General features: G+C 41.7%; 1 protein-coding gene across 2 annotated transcripts in view; it reads left to right on the top strand.

Moving 5' to 3' along the window:
* Positions 1-11,659: 11,659 nt before the first annotated feature.
* Metap1d (methionyl aminopeptidase type 1D, mitochondrial) overlaps positions 11,660-18,395 on the top strand; it is a 75,413-nt gene continuing 68,677 nt past the window's right edge. The window contains exon 1 of one of the 2 annotated variants that reach the window (XM_048345243.1): positions 11,660-11,711. In XM_048345243.1, coding sequence (XP_048201200.1) covers positions 11,672-11,711 — 40 coding nt within the window. In that variant the 5' untranslated portion in view covers positions 11,660-11,671. Of the gene's footprint in view, positions 11,712-12,078; positions 12,182-18,395 lie in introns of those variants that run through there. The other variant, XM_048345244.1, reaches the window with a different exon arrangement.

Genomic DNA, 18,395 nt, shown 5'->3' with positions numbered 1-18,395 from the left:
TATATAGAAAATGGCCGGAAGTGGCGCTGTGGCTCAAGTGGCAGAGTGCTAGCCTTGAGCAAAAGGAAGCCAGGGACAGTGCTCAGGCCCTGAGTCCAAGCCCCAGGACTGGCAAAAAAAAAAAAAAGTTAAGAGTCCAAGGAACTTTCCTGCTTGGTCTGCCTTCAAACTGAGATCCTCAGATCTCAGCCTCCTGGGTAGCTAAGATTACAGGCATGAACCACCAGCGTGCTGGCTACCTTTTTATTTTTAATTTTTTTTCTTTACTAGTACTAGGGTTTGAACTCAAGGTATCACGCCAGTTCAGCTTTCTTGCTCAGCTGATACTCTACTACTTGAGCCACACCTCCAGCTCAGCTTGTTGCTTGTTAGTTTGGAGATGGAGTCTCCAAACATCCTCTAGAACTTAGCCTTCTGCATTGCTACCATTACAGGAGTGAACTACTAGCCTCCAGCTTCTCACTTCCATCTTAATAAAAGACTAATCAAATGTGCTTTGGTTGGACTCTCATGTCACCTGGGAATGGGGTGAGGGGGAGGAAAAGAGAGAGGAGAGCATGTGTGTGTGTTACTGGTGTTTGACCTCAGGACCTTATGCATACTAGGCAGGCGCTCCACTGCTTAAGCCATGTTCCCAGTATCACCTAGACAGTTCTGTAAATGTTTAATTAACCATTTTGGCAGGTGAATCTGCAGAGAAATCTTCAGCTGTGTTTACCCAGCTCTTTGAATCCCCCTTTGTAGGGGCCTCACAGAAAGGCTTGTCTGCTGTCAGCTCCAAGAGCAGCTGCTAAGTCTCCAGTCTCCTCCTTTATCCTTTATCATTTGAAAGAAAGTGCAGTGGTATTTATGCATGCTTCAGATGTGGACAATGCACTGCAAAACAGGTTATTCTCTGGGCTAAAAGTGGAGGGGGTGATCACTCACAGAGATTCAGCTTAATAGGAAGAATGGTCACAACAACATCTGCCCTCTTATTTGTTTCAACAACTTTAGTCTTGAATATGCAAAGTGTTGAGTGAGAGGTGAGTACAAGTTAAGAAATGCACTATGCTTACTTTCTTAGCCAGTGTGGGACAAGAAAGGGACACAGCTAGCTTTGTCTTTCTCTTAATAAAATCTTATTTAGTAATCTCTACTTTGAAGATACTTACTTGCAGACTCTTTTGTTGTTGTTGTTGTTGTCACCCCTGAGATAGGGTCTCAGGTGGCCCAGGCTGGCCTTGAATTTGCAATCCTGCTCCACCCCATAAGTGCTGTTTACTTCTGTATTTTTGCATAACTAATTGACCAAAGAACAAGCTTTTTAAGTAGGAAATCTCAAAATCTCAAAAACTTTATAACTTTTACTACAATATGGTCAAACTACATAAGAAGTGGGAGCTGTGTATTTTATGCATTTGTTGGTTGGTTGGTTGGCTGGTGTCTGCACTTATGCATGTATGTGGGAAGTCAGGCAGGGCAGATGGAAGCAGGGTGAGATGGAGGCCAGGTGAGTGAGCCATATTTTGACTGAGAAGTTTCAAGGTCTCAACAGCCATGTCCATCAGGGGTGTCAGCATCAGATGTGGCCTTGGTCTCATGCTCTCTTCTCCCAAACCACAGGGTTCATTTGTTCAGGGGGAAGGGGAAGGGAGATGATTCAGAGGGGTTGGCACCACAGACAGTTTTAAGATATGTCCTGTCAGAGGAAAAGGTGAGTGCTTTCAGTTCAAGTCATTTTCCATCAATGTTAGTCTTGGATTTCCAATTAGGTTCTTAGAAACAAAACAACATATTTCCTTGTAGCCCCAAGTGCCCACTTACGTATTTATTAATTGGCTGTAATTTCTCTTTCTTCTATATTGTGAATGGAATTCTTTATTCTGCAGCAGTGTACAAGTTTACATAGGGAAAATTCAAAATTCTGCTTATACTTGGCTTCCTTAGAGGCAATCCCAAGAGAGGAAGCCAAGAAAGCTATGTTTGTTTCTCCCTGTTCAGTTTCAACACTGTGATCCAAGCACTATGCTCAAGCTCTTCCTTGTAGCCTCCTTCCCTTTTCTTCCCTCAACCCATGACACCATTTTGGCCAGCTACAGTTCCAGCATTGGATAAACTATTACACTGAAGCATTATCACTGCAAGCTAGGAGCTGAATGACTCCCTTGGGACAATATTTCAGTTTTTATTCCACAACTGAATTAGCTCTTTCTGGTTCTATTATCCCCTTCCCCTGACAGACTGCTCAAAAGGGAGCAGCAGGCTATTTGCTGACCTTATGCCTATAAATATATGTAGATCATGGAAATGTCAGAATTACAGTACAGGAAGGACTCAGGTAGGACAATCTCATTTGAAGGAGACGTGATTTAAAGGAGCCATTTGCTTAAGAATTATAGGACTGAGACAACATCAGACAAGCAAGAAGGGGTATGACAGGAGGGTCACATACAATTACAGTTCCCCTCTTGGTCTGGCCCCCGCCTGGCACTGTTCACAAAGGACAAACACAAACAGCAAAGAGAAACCCACTGACCTTCACAACTGCTCACACATGGCTTTACTTTCTCTCATAAAACATTTTCTCTAAGAACACCCTTAGATTGCTATATAACAACCATATCCATGATTATCTCCAAAGGTTCATAAAGGAAACATGACTTTCTGCTAGCAAGTCGGCTAAAACAGTTCCCTGGAAATGATCTATCTGAACATATAATTATTCAAAGTTAGTCCCAAACTTTAGAGGGGTCTAACCAGCTATTAAGACAGGTCTCTGTTATATGTACAGATTATGTTTATTCAGGTCTCCTGGTTCCTGGAAAGAATGTTTGCTTGGCTTAAAATATGGAAATAAATAAAATCACTTCTCATCCTAAAACTAGACAAATTAGAAAGAAGGTTTGGAAATATTCTTCTCTAGCTAGTGAATAAAATGCTAAGAAATCAAATCAGAAGGGGAAATTTTTCTGATTCACATGGCAAAACAGCAGCAGGGTCAGAGAAAGTGAAGGCACGTGGGTGTAGATGCTGAGCTTAGTTAGAGAGCTGTGCAGGGCTCTGGATATCAGCTCCTCAGCAGACCTATAGAATCTGCTTTGTACTCTATAGGAAGGTGCATACCGGTTCATTTCATTTCACAGTGTGTTCATATTACCTTTGTCCCTTTTCTACTCTATGGCTTATCTTGTGAGTATAATATATAGTAAGTATATAAATATAAACTCTTGTGAGACAAGATACAAGACGCTACATTAAAAAAAATTTCGCAGGGGCTGGGGATATAGCCTAGTGGCAAGAGTGCTTGCCTCGGATACACGAGGCCCTAGGTTCGATTCCCCAGCACCACATATACAGAAAACGGCCAGAAGCGGCGCTGTGGCTCAAGTGGCACAGTGCTAGCCTTGAGCGGGAAGAAGCCAGGGACAGTGCTCAGGCCCTGAGTCCAAGGCCCAGGACTGGCCAAAAAACAAAAACATTTCACACTGAACAAAAGAGGCCCTACATATGTCAAGCATATTCTCACAGAACTACAGAACAAGACAGACCCAAACACAATCATAGTGGGTGACTTTAATACCCCACTCTCTCCAAGAGACAGATCCAACACCCAGAGGATTAGCAAGGGAGCTGAGGACCTAAGTAACACCATATCCCAAATGGATCTGACAGACCTATACAGAATCTTCCACCCTACAGAGACCCAATACACCTTCTTCTCAGCAGCACATGCATCATACTCCAAAACAGACCATGTCATAGCCCACACAAAGAACCTCAGAGAATACAAAAGTATTGACTTCATCCGATGTATTATATCTGACCACAGTGAAATAAAGGTAACCCTCAATAACAATGGCTACCACAGAGGCTATACACATTCTTGGAGGCTAAACCCCACACTGTTATCCAACACTTGGGCCACAGACCAAATTAAAGATGAAATTAACGAATTCATAAGCCACGATGACAATGAAAATACATCACAAAGAAACCAATGGGAAACAACTAAGGCAGTACTGAGGGGCAAGATCATCTCCCTCAGCACTCACATTAAAAGAATGGAAGCAGAGCAGGTGAATAACCTCACGATGAAACTAAAACAACCGGAGAAATAAGAAATGATCGAATCTAAAATGACTAGGAGGAGAGAGGTCACAAAGATTAAAGAAGAGATAAATCTGATTGAAAATAGAAAGACCATTCAACAAATAAATAAGACTAAAAGCTGGTTCTTTGAGAAAATAAATAAAATCTACAGACCCCTCGCAAGACTTACAAAAAAAAGAAGAGAAGAGACTCATATACGTAAAATCAGGGACTCCACCAGAAAAATTACAACAAATACACATGACATTCAATCATAAGGAATTATTTCCAGAACCTCTACTCACTAAAAAACAATAATTTTACAGAAATGGATCAATTCTTAGAGAAGTATAAACTGCCCACACTGAACCAAGAAGAAATAAATCAACTAAATAAACCAATAACGTACAGCGAGATACAGGGGGTAATCAAGAGCCTCCCAACAAAGAAAAGCCCAGGCCCAGACGGATTCACCAACGAATTCTATAAAACCTTTAGTGAGGAGCTAATACCAATACTCCTCAAACTCTTCCGTGAAATAGAAACAAAGGGAGAAATCCCAAACTCATTCTATGAAGCTAATATTATACTCATCCCCCAACCAGGCAAAGACCCAACAAAAAAAGAGAACTACAGACCAATATCACTAATGAACACAGACGCAAAGCTCCTCAATAAAATATTAGCTAACAGGATCCAGGAACTGATCAAGAAAATTATACACCATGACCAAGTAGGCTTCATCCCACAGTCACAAGGATGGTTCAACATCTGTAAACCAATCAATGTAATCCACCACATCAACAGAACTAAAATCAAGAATCACATTGTTATCTCAGCCGATGCCCAAAAGCCTTTCACAAAATACAATATCCATACTTATTAAAAGCTCTGGAGAGAACAGGAATAGATGGAACATTCCACAAAACAATAAAAGCCATATACAACAGACCAACTGCTAACATCATATTAAATGGGGAGAAACTAAAATCATTCCCCCTAAACTCAGGAACAAGACAAGGATGCCCACTCTCCCCACTTCTTTTCAATATAGTACTGGAATCCCTAGCCATAGCAATAAGACAAGAGGAGGACATCAAAGGGATCCACAGTGGCAAGGAAGAAATCATGCTATCCCTATTCGCAGATGACATGATCTTATATCTGAAGGACCCAAAAAACTCGGTCTCCAAACTCCTACACCTAATAAACCATTTTGGCAAAGTAGCAGGCTACAAAATCAATCCACAAAAGTCAGCAGCTTTTCTGTACACCAGCAATATACAAGCAGAAAAGGAAATTATGGAAATAATTCCTTTTACAGTAGCCAAAAAAAGAATAAAGTACCTAGGTATCAACCTAACCAAAGACGTGACGGACCTATTTAATGAGAACTACAAAAATCTAATAAGGAAAATCAAAGAAGACACAAGGAGATAGAAAGACCTCTCATGAGCTCATGAGTAGGCAGAATCAATATAGTGAAAAAGGCCATATTGCCCAAATTGTTATACAAATTCAATGCAATCCCCATCAAAATCCCAGCTATATTCTTCACTAAAATAGAGAAAGCAACCCATAAATTCATATGGAACAGCAAAAGACCTAGAATAGCCAAAGCAATTCTAGGCAAAAAAAGCAATGCAGGAGGTATCACAATACCAGACTTCAAGCTCTACTATAGAGCCATCATAACAAAAACAGCCTGGTATTGGTATAAAAACAGACCTGAAGACCAATGGATTAGAATTAAAGATCCAGAAATAAAACCGCACTCTTACAGTCAGCTGATTTTCAACAAAGGAGCCAAAGACATACAATGGAATAAACAGAGCCTCTTCAACTACTGGTGCTGGGAAAACTGGGCAGCCATATGCAGAAAACTCAAGGTGGATCCTAGCCTATCACCATGCACCAAGATCAACTCAAAATGGATCAAGGACCTCAACATCAGATCTGAATCCTTGAAACTACTGAAGGACAGAGTAGGAAAGAGGCTAGAACTTATAGGCACAGGAAGGAACTTCCTGAATAGAGTCCCAGGGGCACAACAGTTAGGGGAGAGACTCAACAAATGGGACCACTACAAAATAAAAAGTTTCTCCACAGCTAAGGACATAGCCACCAAAACAGAAAGACAGCCAACCATATGGGAAAGGATCTTTACCAGCACAGCAACAGACAAAGGCCTAATATCTGTCATCTACAGAGAACTCAAAAAACTAAGCCCCTCCAAGCCCAGTAAACCAATTAGGAAATGGGCAACAGAGCTAAAGAGAGACTTCACAAGAGAAGAGATAAAAATGGCAAAGAAACATATGAGGAAATGTTCAACATCCCTGGCAGTAAAGGAAATGCAAATAAAAACAACCCTGAGATACCACCTCACTCCAGTTAGAATGGCCTATACTCTGAACTCAGGCAACAACAAATGCTGGAGGGGGTGCGGGGAAAGAGGAACCTTTCTCCATTGTTGGTGGGAGTGCAAATTAGTACAACCACTTTGGAGAACAGTATGGAGGTTCCTCAAAAAGCTCAACATAGACATACCCTATGACCCAGCCATACCACTCCTAGGCATCTATCCTGAACAGCAGGTCCCAAGATATCAAAAAGACATCTGTACTTCCATGTTTATCAATGCACAATTCACAATAGCCAAAATATGGAAACAACCCAGATGCCCCTCCACAGATGAATGGATCCAAAAAATATACACAATGGAATATTACATAGTGATTAGAAATGGTGAAATATTGGTATTCGCAGGGAAATGGTCAGAACTTGAACAAATAATGTTGAGCGAGACAAGAACACAGAAAACAAAGGGGCATGATCTCCTTGGTATATGACTGATAAGGAGGGGGAAGGGGGAGACAGTAGAGACCAGGTCTGGGAAACCAAAAACTTCTTGTCAAATGGTATATCCAACCGGTGTAGGTCAGTGACCCTACATTACGTATCCAAAACCAAACAACTACTCAACATATAAAGGTCAAAAATAGACCTCTCAGTGGATCACAATAGCTCAAAAGCTATGTATGTACGTTCATATAAGACTATTGTTGACATATTGTCTACTGTCAACATTACATTTAAAGCCCTAGGCGAATTTTCTTTGGCATAGGCCACGTGGCTACTGTATATGTTCTTGGTACACTGTGTATTATATATATGTCTACCTGACCTAGGGAAGGGAAAGAAAAACAGGGTGTAAGATATTACAAGAAATGTACACACTGCCCTACTATGTAACTGTACCCCTTTTGCACAACACCTTGTCAAAAATTTTTGTTTAATTAATAAATAAATTATAAAAAATTTTTTTGTTGAAAGCATTTGCTTCATGTCTCATAATCCCTTAGAGACTTTAAGGTTCAACACATGTACAGGAACACGAATATAGTTGAAATTTGATCACAAACTATACAACTTTTGTTTTTTTTTCCTTTTTCTGACATGTTTTATAAACAATTATTAAGAGTCTCAAAAATGTTAGTGATACCTGACATTTTCAAAACCAAGTAAACCTAGAGAGCAATAATCACAACAAAAGTATTTTAACATTAAGAATAAAATTTAAGATACAGAAATTATCCTTTACTTTTAAAAATTATGGCTTTGAAAAGCTATTCAATATTTTTTATTCAAGAATCTCAATTACAAAATTGAATATAAGCATGGTAAGGCATGCCTGTCAATCCCAGAACTCAGGAGGCAGGAAGATCTCAAGTGGGAGGCCAACCTGGGCTACATGAGGAATTCAGGGCCAACCTAAGCTGCACAGAAGACTCTATCACAACAAACTAAGGGCTGGTTTGTAATCTTTTGGCTAAGTGCCATGACCCAATGTATATCCTACAAAATTAAGAAGAGCACGGGAAGTGTGGGAGGGGATGGATGAGTGAGCATGTTGAAAGGGGTGGCATTGATCAAGATATATTTCATTCATAAGCTGCATTGTTAATTGGCAACACCTTTGCACAACCACTTGAAGGTAGCATTGATAATTTTTTTTAAATAAGGGCTGGGATGAGAAAAGGTATGGGAGGAAAATACAGTGAAAAACTCAATGTACATATGTGATGAGGGAAGTGGGAAACATGGAATGAGTCTGGGGGAAGGGCAGATAGTATGAGGAGAATGATGGAAGAGGTGTCTCTGATCAAGAAGTAAGGGACCCATCAAAGGGCATGGTAAGGCTGGGAATGTGGCTTAGTGGTAGAGTCAGGGACAGAGCCCAGGCCCTGAGCTCAAGTTCCAGGAATGGCACACACACATACACACACACACGATGTTAAATGTTATTCATAAATTGACATATTGAATGGAAACAACTTTGTACAGCTACTTAAAGATAATCTTTATAAAAAAAAATTTAAGGGCTGGGAATATGGCCTAGCAGTAGAGTGCTTACCTGTTATACATGAAGCCCTGGGTTCGATTCCTCAGCACCACATATATAGAAAAAGCCAGAAGTGGTGCTGTGGCTTAAGTGGTAGAGTGCTATAGCCTTGAGAAAAAAGAAGCCAGGGACAGTGCTCAGGCCCTGAGTTCAAGCCCCAGAATTGGCAAAAAAAAAAAAAAAAAAGTAAATACTCCGAATGCCCTGAATCACCAGTTGTTTAAATTGCAAGGGATCTTAGATGTCAGTGCTCTAGCCCTCTATTCCATTGGTTATATGCATTCAGCATATATATGATGGGAGTGTAGCTAGCTACTCTTAATCCTTCTAATGTTAAAAAGATGAGATAAGAAAAGACAGGTCAAGGATGAGTGGAAAAGCAAGTTCATCCAGGTAAGTTTACATCTGCTCCATTTTTAGCTGATCCTAGATATCCACATTTTGTGCTAAATTTATGAGGGATTTCCTCAATGGGATTCCATTATGCTGGTGCCATTTGTTTCCTTCAAGTTGCAGGAGAATAAGTTGTGTATTAGTTCTCCCAAGTGTGGTTGAGCTAAATAACAAGAATGTGTATTCTATTTCAGATGTGTGTGAAAGTGGACTTCATACCTTTTGACATTTCACTAGGGACTTCTATATTTCTTTGTTTCGCACACTTCCTGATACTCAGTACCTAGCTAAATCTCAGGTTCCTTTGCGTCCCTTATGTTTGCTTGCTTCTGTTACACAGAAGACAAATACACCACACTTAGAAACCTAAAACTGGCTGGGAATACGGCATCGAGTACTTGCCTAGCATGCATGAAGCCCTCCGTACCTCACACACAGAAAAGACCAGAAGAGGTGCTGTGGCTCAAGTGGTAGAGTGCTAGCAGTGAGCAAAAGCAGCTCAGGGACAGTGCCCAGGCCCTGAGTTCAGGCTCCAGGACTGTTCAAAAAGAAACAAACAGAAACCTAGACTGATCTGAGTCTATAGAACTTAGTAACCTCTAGGAGTACATTTCTTCCCATCCTTGTACATCTTGTTTACCACACTGAAAAGTGTTATTTCTCTTTATTGTTCACAAGCCTCCAAAACTGGGTCACCAAAAAATTATCACATATATTCTCTATTAAAATGTCAAAAGTAATGTTCTTTAAAAACAAAAATATGGGGCTGTGAATGTGACTTAGTGGTAGAGCGCTTGCCTAGCATGTACAAAGCCCTAGGTTCTATTTCTCAGTACCACATAAACAGAAAAGGCAGGAAGTGGCACTGTGGCTCAAGACTGCTAGCCTTGAGCAAAAAGAATCCAGGGACATTGCTCAGGTCCTGAGTTCAAGCCCCAGGACTGGCAAAAAGAAATTCAGGCCTCTGTAGTTATTAAGCTGGGTTAATAGGTTATTATGTTTATTGAGCTGAGCGCCAGTGATTCATGCCTACAATCCTAGCTACTCAGGAGGCTGAGATTTGTAGGACTCAGGTTTGAAATCATCCTGGGAAGAAATCTAGAAACTTTATTTCTAAAATAGCCATCAAAAAACAGGTCCAGGGCTGGGGATATGGCCTAGTGGCAAGAGCACTTGCCTCGTATGCTTGAAGCCCTGGGTTCGATTCCCCAGCACCACATATACAGAAAATGGCCAGAAGTGGCGCTGTGACTCAAGTGGCAGAGTGCTAGCCTTGAGCAAAAAGAAGCCAGGGACAGTGCTCAGGCCCTGGGTCCAAGGCCCAGGACTGGCAAAAAAAAAAAAAAAAAAAAAAACAGGTCCAGAGGCCTGGCTGCAATGGTAGAGTGCCAGCTGGGTAAGCAAGCCCAGTAAGCATGAGGATCTAAGTCCAAAGCCCATACTGATAATAATAATAATAATAGTAATAATAACAAGAGTAATAGATCAGTTTGAATTAAGTATTCTAAGATTTGAGGATTGCTGAGTGGAAAAAACCAGTCTTAGTAATAGAATATTAATATAATTCCATGTAAAAGGCAAGGTCTGTCTGTAGTCATGCACATAGGGGCAGGCTGGGCAATGTTTGTGGTGTAAAGGCATGGTGCAGAAGGGACATCTTTCTTTTTTCTTTACCCTCTACTAAACTGTCCAGGTTTTCACTGATCATGGAAATAAATTCTTCTCCCCTCCCCCCACTTTGTTTTGGAGACAGGGTCTTACTATGTAGTCCAGGCTGATTTGGAACTCAAAATCTGACTGCCTCAGTCTCCTGAGTGCTGGAAACCTAAATTCTTGACATCTAATTGGAAGACAACATACCCATTCACAAAGAATTTTTATCACTTGCTTGCAGATAAGGTCCACAAAGGGCTACAGTCTCAGTTTTCTTCTTTGGAGTTCCTTTACCAGCCATTGCTTGGTTCTCAGCTGAGTGCAATGTCTACCAAGATGAGTAACACCTGGTACATAACTGGATGGAATCTACCCCCAGAGCAATGGATTTGGGAAAAATAGGAACCATCATCAGTAGGGATACCCAGCTCTCACTTGACTGGTAAATGGCCTTCTGTAGGCTCCATCTTTTGGTAATGCAGCTTGACTGGCATCATCCTTTTAAACATCAAATTTAGGGTTGCGACTCTAGTTAATATTGCCACCTTTCCACAAGCCCAATAAGCCCTTGGGAGGAAAAAGAAGTTCCCTGAACATATTCAAGTTTGCAGCATAGTTTTAGCAGTGGCAGTGGCACTAACACACAGACTCTGTCTTATCTGGAGTCTCTGCTGAGTAATGTGGCGACTAGGGTCGCAACGTACAGTTGATGACTTTGAACCCAATATTACCTTTCAACTGAACGCAGGGAAAAAATTTGCAGAGACGCAAAGTGCAATGTTGAATACTAGATTGTGCTTTATTTTTTCTTTCCGCTCAACTTCAGTTTTACATGTACCAAAATGTTGATGCTATAAATACGGGATGCCGATCTTACCTGACAGGTTTCCTCCATCCCCCTCTGGGCCCGGGGACGCAAAGGCACCTTAGAAACTGCGGCTGGAGCCTGACTCGCACGGCCGCAGCGGGTTGCTGTCCCGGGTGCCCGAGCCACTAACGTCCATCGCTCTCAGGCGCGCGCGCATGCGCTCTCACCCCTGACAGCTCGGGGGCGGGAGGGGCGGGGGGGCGGGGGGGAGTCTTTAGAGGGACTGCAGCGGAACCGCTCCAGGGGGTGGAGCTTGCCAGCTGCACGTGACCGACACCAACATGGCGGCGCCCAGCGGAGTCCACTTGCTCGTCCGCCGAGGTAAGCGCTTACGGCACCACCCCGCGAGAGTTCGAACCCGAGCTCGCCGCGTGCCCGGGCCCCAAGCGTAACTTGGTGCTTCTCACACACGGTGACACGCTCGCAGGAATGCGGACGCATACTTGTCCAGCCTATTTTCTCCCGGTCCGCTTCACCTCGCGATTACACCTTGAGCTGGGCGGCCCACGGCGGAAACTTTTCCTCCACCATCTCAGTTGTTGGTTCCCGCGGCCGCGCCGGGAAAACCTGGGGAGGCCGCCTTCCCTCGCGCTGTTCCGTGGGCGCGTCTCTTGAGGAGCCTACCGGTCCTGTTCTCTCCCGGTGACTTCAGAGAACAAATGTTTGAGTACTTGCAAACTGCTGTTCCCTGAGTGGATACTGAGATTTGAGTGAAATGAACGGGCAGCTAAATTAGTGGAAATGAACTGGGTTCGGAATCTTTGTTGGGAAGCATTCGGAAGTTGTTTCCGGTAGGATGAAAAAGAATGAACAGTTTGACAACCGTTTGCTACGTAGAAGGAACAGATGTTTTTCTTTTTTTTTTTCTTTTTGAGGTAGCTATTATTTTCGCAATAGTATCTACCATCTACTAAGTACCTTTTAATTATGGCTATTCAGTATCTAGCGGTGTACATATAATAGCACCTAACCCCATGTGTTAGATAAAGCTGATCCTGGGGGCTTAAAATCTGGGCCTCAGGCAATCCGAGCTTTTTTTTTTTTTTTTTTTTTTTTGCACTAGGCTAGCTAGCACCCTATCACTTGAGCCATAGGGTCTCATGGACTTTCTTGCTCTCACTTGCTTCGAACCTTGATCCCCAGATGTCAGGGTGGGGCTTGAACTCACGGCCTGAGTGCTGTCCCTGAGCTCTTTCGCTCAAGACTAGCTAGCACTGTATCACTTTGAGCCACAGCTCCACTTCTGGTTAATTGGATATAAGAGTCTCATGGACTTTCCTGCCCGATCTTGCTTTGAACTAGAATCCTCCTCAGATCTTAGCCTCCTGAGTATCTAGAATTACAGGTGTGAGCCACTAGCACCCAGCCCTTTCCCCACCCTGGTAAGGCTCATTCCTCTGTACTGCATGCATTCCATTAAAACTAGTGTACAAAGTTCAGGTGAGACTGGATAAGTATAAATGTGTGTAAGAAGAAAAGAAGGTACTTTCAGAGAGGAACAGGTTGATGTGCAGATAGACCTCAGTTTATTTGTGCTAGTAGAGATGAGTAAGGAGCCACAGAAGATGTGGTGAGAGATGTGTAAGAAGAAGCTGATGTAGTTACTTTGGACATGGAAGAATGGGGGCAACATGACAGGCAGTCAGTTTACACCTCTTAAAGTCTAGGCTCCTGTCTAAACAATATTTACAAATTTTCTGGGGATATGGCCTAGTGGCAAGAGTGCTTGCCTCATATACATGAAACTCTGGGTTCAATTCCCCAGCACCACATATACAGAAAATGGCCAGAAGTGGCTCTGTGGCTCAGTGGCAGAGTGCTAGCCTTGAGCAAATAGAAGCCAGGGACAGTGCTCAGGCCCGGAGTCCAAGGCCCAGTACTGGCAAATATATATATATATATATATACAAATTTAATTTTCTGGGCTGGATATATGGCCTAGTGCTAAGAGTGCTTGCCTTGTATACATGAAGCCCTGGGTTCCCCAGCACCACATATATAGACAATGGCCAGAAGTGGCACTATGGCTCAAGTGGCAGAGTGCTAGCTTTGAGCAAAAAGAAGCCAGGGACAGTGCTCAGGCCCTGAGTCCAAGCTCCAGGACTGGCCAAAACAAAAACAAAAACCCAAATTTAATTTTCTGCTTCTTTTTTTTTTTTTTTTGCCAGTCCTGGGCCTTGGACTCAGGGCCTGAGCACTGTCCCTGGCTTCTTTTTGCTCAAGGCTAGCACTCTGCCACTTGAGCCACAGCGCCGCTTCTGGCCATTTTCTGTATATGTGGTGCTGGGGAATTGAACCTAGGGCCTCGTGTACCCGAGGCAGGCACTCTTGCCGCTAGGCTATATCCCCAGCCTTTTTTTTTTTTTTTGACAAGAAGCAATGGTGAATAGTTTTCATTCTTGTGCACTGCAGATAGTAATCTGATATAATCAAGAGGAACTTCCAAGCCATAAATATAAGTGTATAGAGAAATATATGTATAAGCATATAAATGTATGTAACTTCATGTATCACAAATAAACTTCTTGCAGATTACAGAAGTAATGTATTTTCTCTCTTTCCCTCCCTCCTCCTTCCTTCCCTCCCTTCCTCAGTTCTATTCTCTATCACTTACAATTTTGACAAATGGTGGCTTGGAAAACCCTGTGAAAACTACTGTAGGAAAGTTAAGGAAAGGTATTGGTTCCTATAACCCATTTCTCCATATCCCACAGTGCTGCCACAACTGTAAGGTATATCTTCTGACTATAAAATGGAGATTCTAGTGAAGAAAGCATTCCTTTCTGTTCTGTCCATAGCTAGTTTTAAATTACTGACAGGTGTTCTTGCCACATGCTCCTTTATTTCTCAGAGTAGAAAATGAAGAGTAAATTGATGAAGATTCTTCTCTACATTCTCTTCCCCTCTATCCATCTACTGTGTTACAAATTCATCTCAAGACTTTATATACCCAGTCTCTTGGAGTCAAAGAGAGAAGGTAACTAGGGCCTTTTAGGCTAGGACTGAAATATTCCCAGGAATTAACACTGAGAGAAAATTCTAGACTCAGCAGAGTTCTCACTCCCAGCCCTAGGAACTCTGTGCTTCTTAGTTTTTTTGTGTCCAATCCCCTCTTTACTAGACTTCTGTTGAGCTCCTGAAACCACTATGCAAGATCTATTGCTTAATGAGTCTGGGAAGGAATCGAGAAGGCAAGTAAATGAACTATAGTTCTGTTAATAGCAGAAAATGAAAGTAGAAATTTTTAGTAACATTACTGAAAAAAATGTGTGTTTTTTTATTAAATTAGTTATGTGCTGCAATGGGGCTTGAACTCAGGACCAGGACACTGTCTCTTAGCTTTTCACCTCAAGGTTGTGTTGAACCACTTGAGCCATAGCTCCACTTTCAAACTTTGGTAGTTAATTGGAGATAAGGGTCTAATGGATATTTCTACCCAGGCTGGCTTCTTTCTGACTCTGATCCTCAGATCTCAGCCTCCAGAATAACTAGGATTTCAGAGGTAAGCCATCAGTGCTCAGCTCCAGTATAGTCTGTCAGCCATTCTTCCTTTTTCTTTCCCTCCCTCCCTCCCTTCCCCCCTCTTTTTCTTTCTTTCCAGTTCTGGGGCTTTAATTCAGGATAGTCATAATCATCAACTTATGGCTACTGTTATTTTTTCTGTACCTCCACCCACAGCTGGATTATTTTGAAGTATATACTAGATGTACAATTACATTTGTAAATTATTTTTCACATTGTACAGCTAAAAGGTGAGAAATCTAAGGATTGAGGGTGTGCCTCATGATAGAACACTTGCCTAGCATGTATGAAGCTCTAGGTTTGTTACCTAGCACTGCAAGAAAGAAAAAAAAATAGAATATTTTTCCCCCTTCTTATATTGTAGTTACCATTTCCAGAATTTCCATTTGACTTCTTTATATATATTTATATATTTCCATTTTGCTAATAAAATTTCCCAGCTGTTCACTCATTATGCCAACCTTTTCCTTTAAGTATTTGAACAGCTGTTTTCAAGTCCTTGTCTGTTAATTCTGCAATCTGGATTATTTGGGGATCTGCTTCTGTTTGACTGCTTTTTCTTTTTTTGATGATGGTTTACAATATGATGGTGGGTTACAACCATTTTCTGCTTCACATATAATATTTAATTGTACATATGACATAATATGGTGAGTGTGATGTTTTTCTTTAAAATATGTTGACTTGTCAAATTATTGTTAATCAGTTAGATTTTGTCAGGCTTGGCTTTGTTCTTTAGTAGAGCAGATCTGTTTGTGTCTGGCCTTTAATCCTAGTGATGGCCTTATTCTAGTGTAGAAATCAGCAAAGTTTTCTGTAAAGGACCAGATAGCAAATATCTTTGGCTTTGCAAATGGTAAAGCCTCTGTTACAACTATTGAACTCTGCCAATGTAGTGCAAAAGCAGCCTAGACACTACATAAATGAGCATAGCCATGTTTTAATAAAACTTTATTTACAAAAGCATTCATTCAGATTGGTATGCAGACCTTGTTTTGAAGTCTATCCCAGATACATGATTTCAGTTTGCCCATTCTTGCTCTGTAAGGATGTTTCTTACTCTTCAGGTGTGGTCTTTCTGAATCTTGATTGAATGCCTGAGGTATTCTGTGAGGTGCCCCAGTGTCTGACTGAGCTGGGACTGGGACTGCCACTTATTCCAGCACTGCAGGCTCTGGAATATCTGCTCAGCTCTCAGGGTGCTGCACCTTGGTCTGACAGACCTTGTAGAGTGTCTCCCCACACTTTGATGCTGCCTTTCCAGTATGTCTTTACCCACACATCCTAACTGCCAGACTTTTTTTTGTCAGTCTTGGGGCTTGAAGTTGGGGCCTGGGCACTGTCCCTGAGCTCTTTCTGCTAAGGCTAGCGTACTACCACTTTGAGCCACAGCACCACTTCTGGTTTTCTGGTGGTTAATTGGAGATGAGGCTCATGGACTATCCTGTCCAGGCTTGCTTTGAACCATGATCCTCGACTCTCAGCCTTGTAACTAAGATTACAGGTGTGAGCATCTAGTGCCTGGTTCCAACTGCCAGACTCTAACTGCTTAACTAAGCAGCAAAGTGCTGTGCCCTGCTTGGGCATCTCTCCCTACTACCCAGTATCACAGCTGGGAAGTTTGCCGAGGTAGAAGTCTGGGATCAATGTGGGCTCATCGTATGATCATATGTGTTTTCTTTTCTGTAAAGTTCACTGTCCTGCATTGCCCAATATTCAATGCCAAAACTAGTTGCTCCACATGTTTTATGTAATTACTTAAGGCAGAGAATTTCTTGTTTTGTTTTGGTTTTTTTTGCCAGTTCTGGCTTGAACTCAGGGCCTGAGCACTGTCCCTGCCTTCTTTTTGCTCAAGGTTAGCACTTTACCACTTGAGCCACAGCATCACTTTCAGCTTTTTCTATATATGTGGTGCTGAGGAATTGAACCCAGGGCTTCATGTATACAAGGCAAGCACTAGGCCATATTCCCAGCCCACACAGAGAATTTCTGTAGCACTATCCACAGGGATAGAAGAGGATGTAAATTTTTACTTTCCTTCTTTTTTTGTCTTCAGATTTATTTGTTGAATCTGACGAAGGCCTGATATCCAAAATATACAAGGAGCTCTAGAAATTAACACCCCCCCCCCAAAAGACTAATAAATGAACCAATAAATGAGCAAAGGAGCTAAAGAGAGACTTCTCAGAAGAAGTAAGAATGGCTGATAAATACACAAGGAAATGCTCAACATCCCTGGTCATAAGTGTAAGTCAAAACAACATTGAGATTCATCTCATTCCAGTTAGATTAGCCAACATGAGGAATTTGAACAGTAACAATGCTGGTGATGATATGGAAAAAAAGAAACCCTTTTGTACTGTTGGTGGGAATGTAAACTAGTACAACCACTCTGGATAGTAGTTTGGACGTTCCTCAAAAAACTAAACATAGATCTTCCCAATGAACCAGCCATACCACTCTTGGGCATCTACCCAGAACATTACAAGCCAGGATACCTTAAAGACACTTGTACTTCCATGTTCACTGTTGCACTATTGACAATAGCCAAGTTATGGAAACAGCCCAGAGGTCCTATAATAGACGAATGGGTCAAAAAAATGTGGCACCTATACACAATGGAATTTTACTCACCCCTTAAAAAGAGTAGGAGTAGGTCATTTGAAGGGAAGTGGATGGACCTAGAACAAATCATGCTAAGTGAGGTAAGCCAAGCTCAGAGAGACATACTATATTTTTTTCTCTCATATGTGGAAGCTAGATCTAAACATAAGTGGACATGACAATCTATACAGGGTGATATGCATTTATACACAAAGAGACATTTATACACAAAGAGACTAAAGGAGGATACATTTAGGAGAGGAACCCAAAGGTGTAACTCTACCAGTCACTTGTGGCGTACACCTGTAGTCCTCACTACTCAAAAGGCTGAGATATGAGTGTCATGATTCAAAGCCAACCCAGACAGAAAAGTCTTTGAGGCTCTTATCTTCAATTAACTGCAGTGCCCAGTTCCTGAGTTCAAGCCCCACAACTGACAAAAATAAAAATAAAAGGCATAACTCCTCTGAACATCTAAAATACCACTTACCTAAAGAAATTCTAGGAAATGGAAACCTAGTTTGTTGTTGTTAGTCATAGTTTGGTGGTGGTGTTTTGTTTTTCTTTTTCCCTTTTTTTTCCAGTTTTGTTGTGGCAAAAGGGAGACACAGTAATAGAGGGAGGATGAGTGAACAAATGCAGTCATGGTGTTCAATATACACTACATAAAAACTGAATTATACAACTATGGGCAGGGATGGGAGAGAGGAATGGGGGAAAGTGAAGGAAAATGGGGGAAGTGCCATTGTCCAAGAAGCATTGTACTCATTACCTGACATGGAATTGTAAACCCTTTGTACAACTCCTTAATACTAACAAAAAAATCATTTGTTGAACTAATGTTTGTCAAACTAATGTTTGTCGACCTTTGGAGCTTTT

The sequence above is a fragment of the Perognathus longimembris genome, chromosome 4, assembly GCF_023159225.1.
Source record: "Perognathus longimembris pacificus isolate PPM17 chromosome 4, ASM2315922v1, whole genome shotgun sequence".
In the NCBI taxonomy this organism is placed as follows: domain Eukaryota; kingdom Metazoa; phylum Chordata; class Mammalia; order Rodentia; family Heteromyidae; genus Perognathus; species Perognathus longimembris.
The sequence above is the reverse complement of the archived record's forward strand: the minus strand, read 5'-3'. Positions and strand labels throughout refer to the sequence as shown.